We start from the raw sequence: 786 nt of genomic DNA on the forward strand, positions 1-786 counted from the left end.
TGCCGTCCGGGGGGGGGCCCGGGGCGGCGGAAGCCTCGTCCACGTTCTCCCCAGACATCACCGTCATGGTGGCAGCCGGGTGCAGGGGTGGGAGGCCAGGAGAAAGCCCGGGGTGGGAAAGAGCGAGGGAAGACGGGGGGGGGGGGCCTGAGTGCAGGGGTGGGAGGCCAGGAGAACACCCGGGGTGGGAAAGAGCGAGGGAAGACGGGTGGGGGGGACCTGAGCGCCCCCCCCACCGGAGTGTGCGGCTCCCCCACGCTCAGGGGGCTGGGCTTCGCAGCCCGCAGGTCCGGAGAGCGGCGACTTCGCTCGGGTAATCGATTTGCAACCCCCCCTCGCCTGCCGGCTGGGGTGCAGGTTTTTGCCCAGGGTTAGGTTAGGTTTGATTTTGTTTTTCTTGTTTTCTTTCTTTCTGCTCCGAGGTGCCCTAGCGGGGTGAGGTTCTAGCGGACCGCGCCATCGCGCTGGGGGTCGCCCTGGCCTCCCCTCCCCTCTGCGCGCCAGCTCAGCAGGTCCCCACGCCTGCCACCCCCTCTGCTTCTCCTTGGCTCTCCCCCCTCCTACCCCTCTTCGCCTGCTGCCTTCTAAGCTCCCACCGGGCGATCGATGGACGCTGCGGAGAAATAGAAAGTGATACGGGGGTAGAAAATCAGAAGCATTCACATGAGACGGACCTCCACACAACGAAGACGCAGACCTCTGGCTGCCTTAGGCACTGGACTTCCACCGGGACAGTCACACACACGCAGACGGACACACGCGCAGACACCCGGACACCACGCTGGG

General features: G+C 66.0%; 1 protein-coding gene across 1 annotated transcript in view; it reads right to left on the reverse strand.

The window, feature by feature from the left end:
• The window catches only part of KCNA1 (potassium voltage-gated channel subfamily A member 1), an 11,690-nt gene extending 11,565 nt beyond the window's left edge, over positions 1 to 125 (reverse strand). Inside the window, exon 1 of the mRNA XM_006172022.3 lies at positions 3 to 125. Coding sequence (XP_006172084.1) covers positions 3 to 67 — 65 coding nt within the window. The 5' untranslated portion in view covers positions 68 to 125. The remainder of the gene's footprint in view (positions 1 to 2) is intronic.
• Positions 126 to 786: the final 661 nt, after the last annotated feature.

This window comes from Tupaia chinensis, unplaced genomic scaffold (genome assembly GCF_000334495.1).
Source record: "Tupaia chinensis unplaced genomic scaffold, TupChi_1.0 Scaffold150288_1, whole genome shotgun sequence".
Classification (NCBI taxonomy): Eukaryota; Metazoa; Chordata; class Mammalia; order Scandentia; family Tupaiidae; genus Tupaia; species Tupaia belangeri.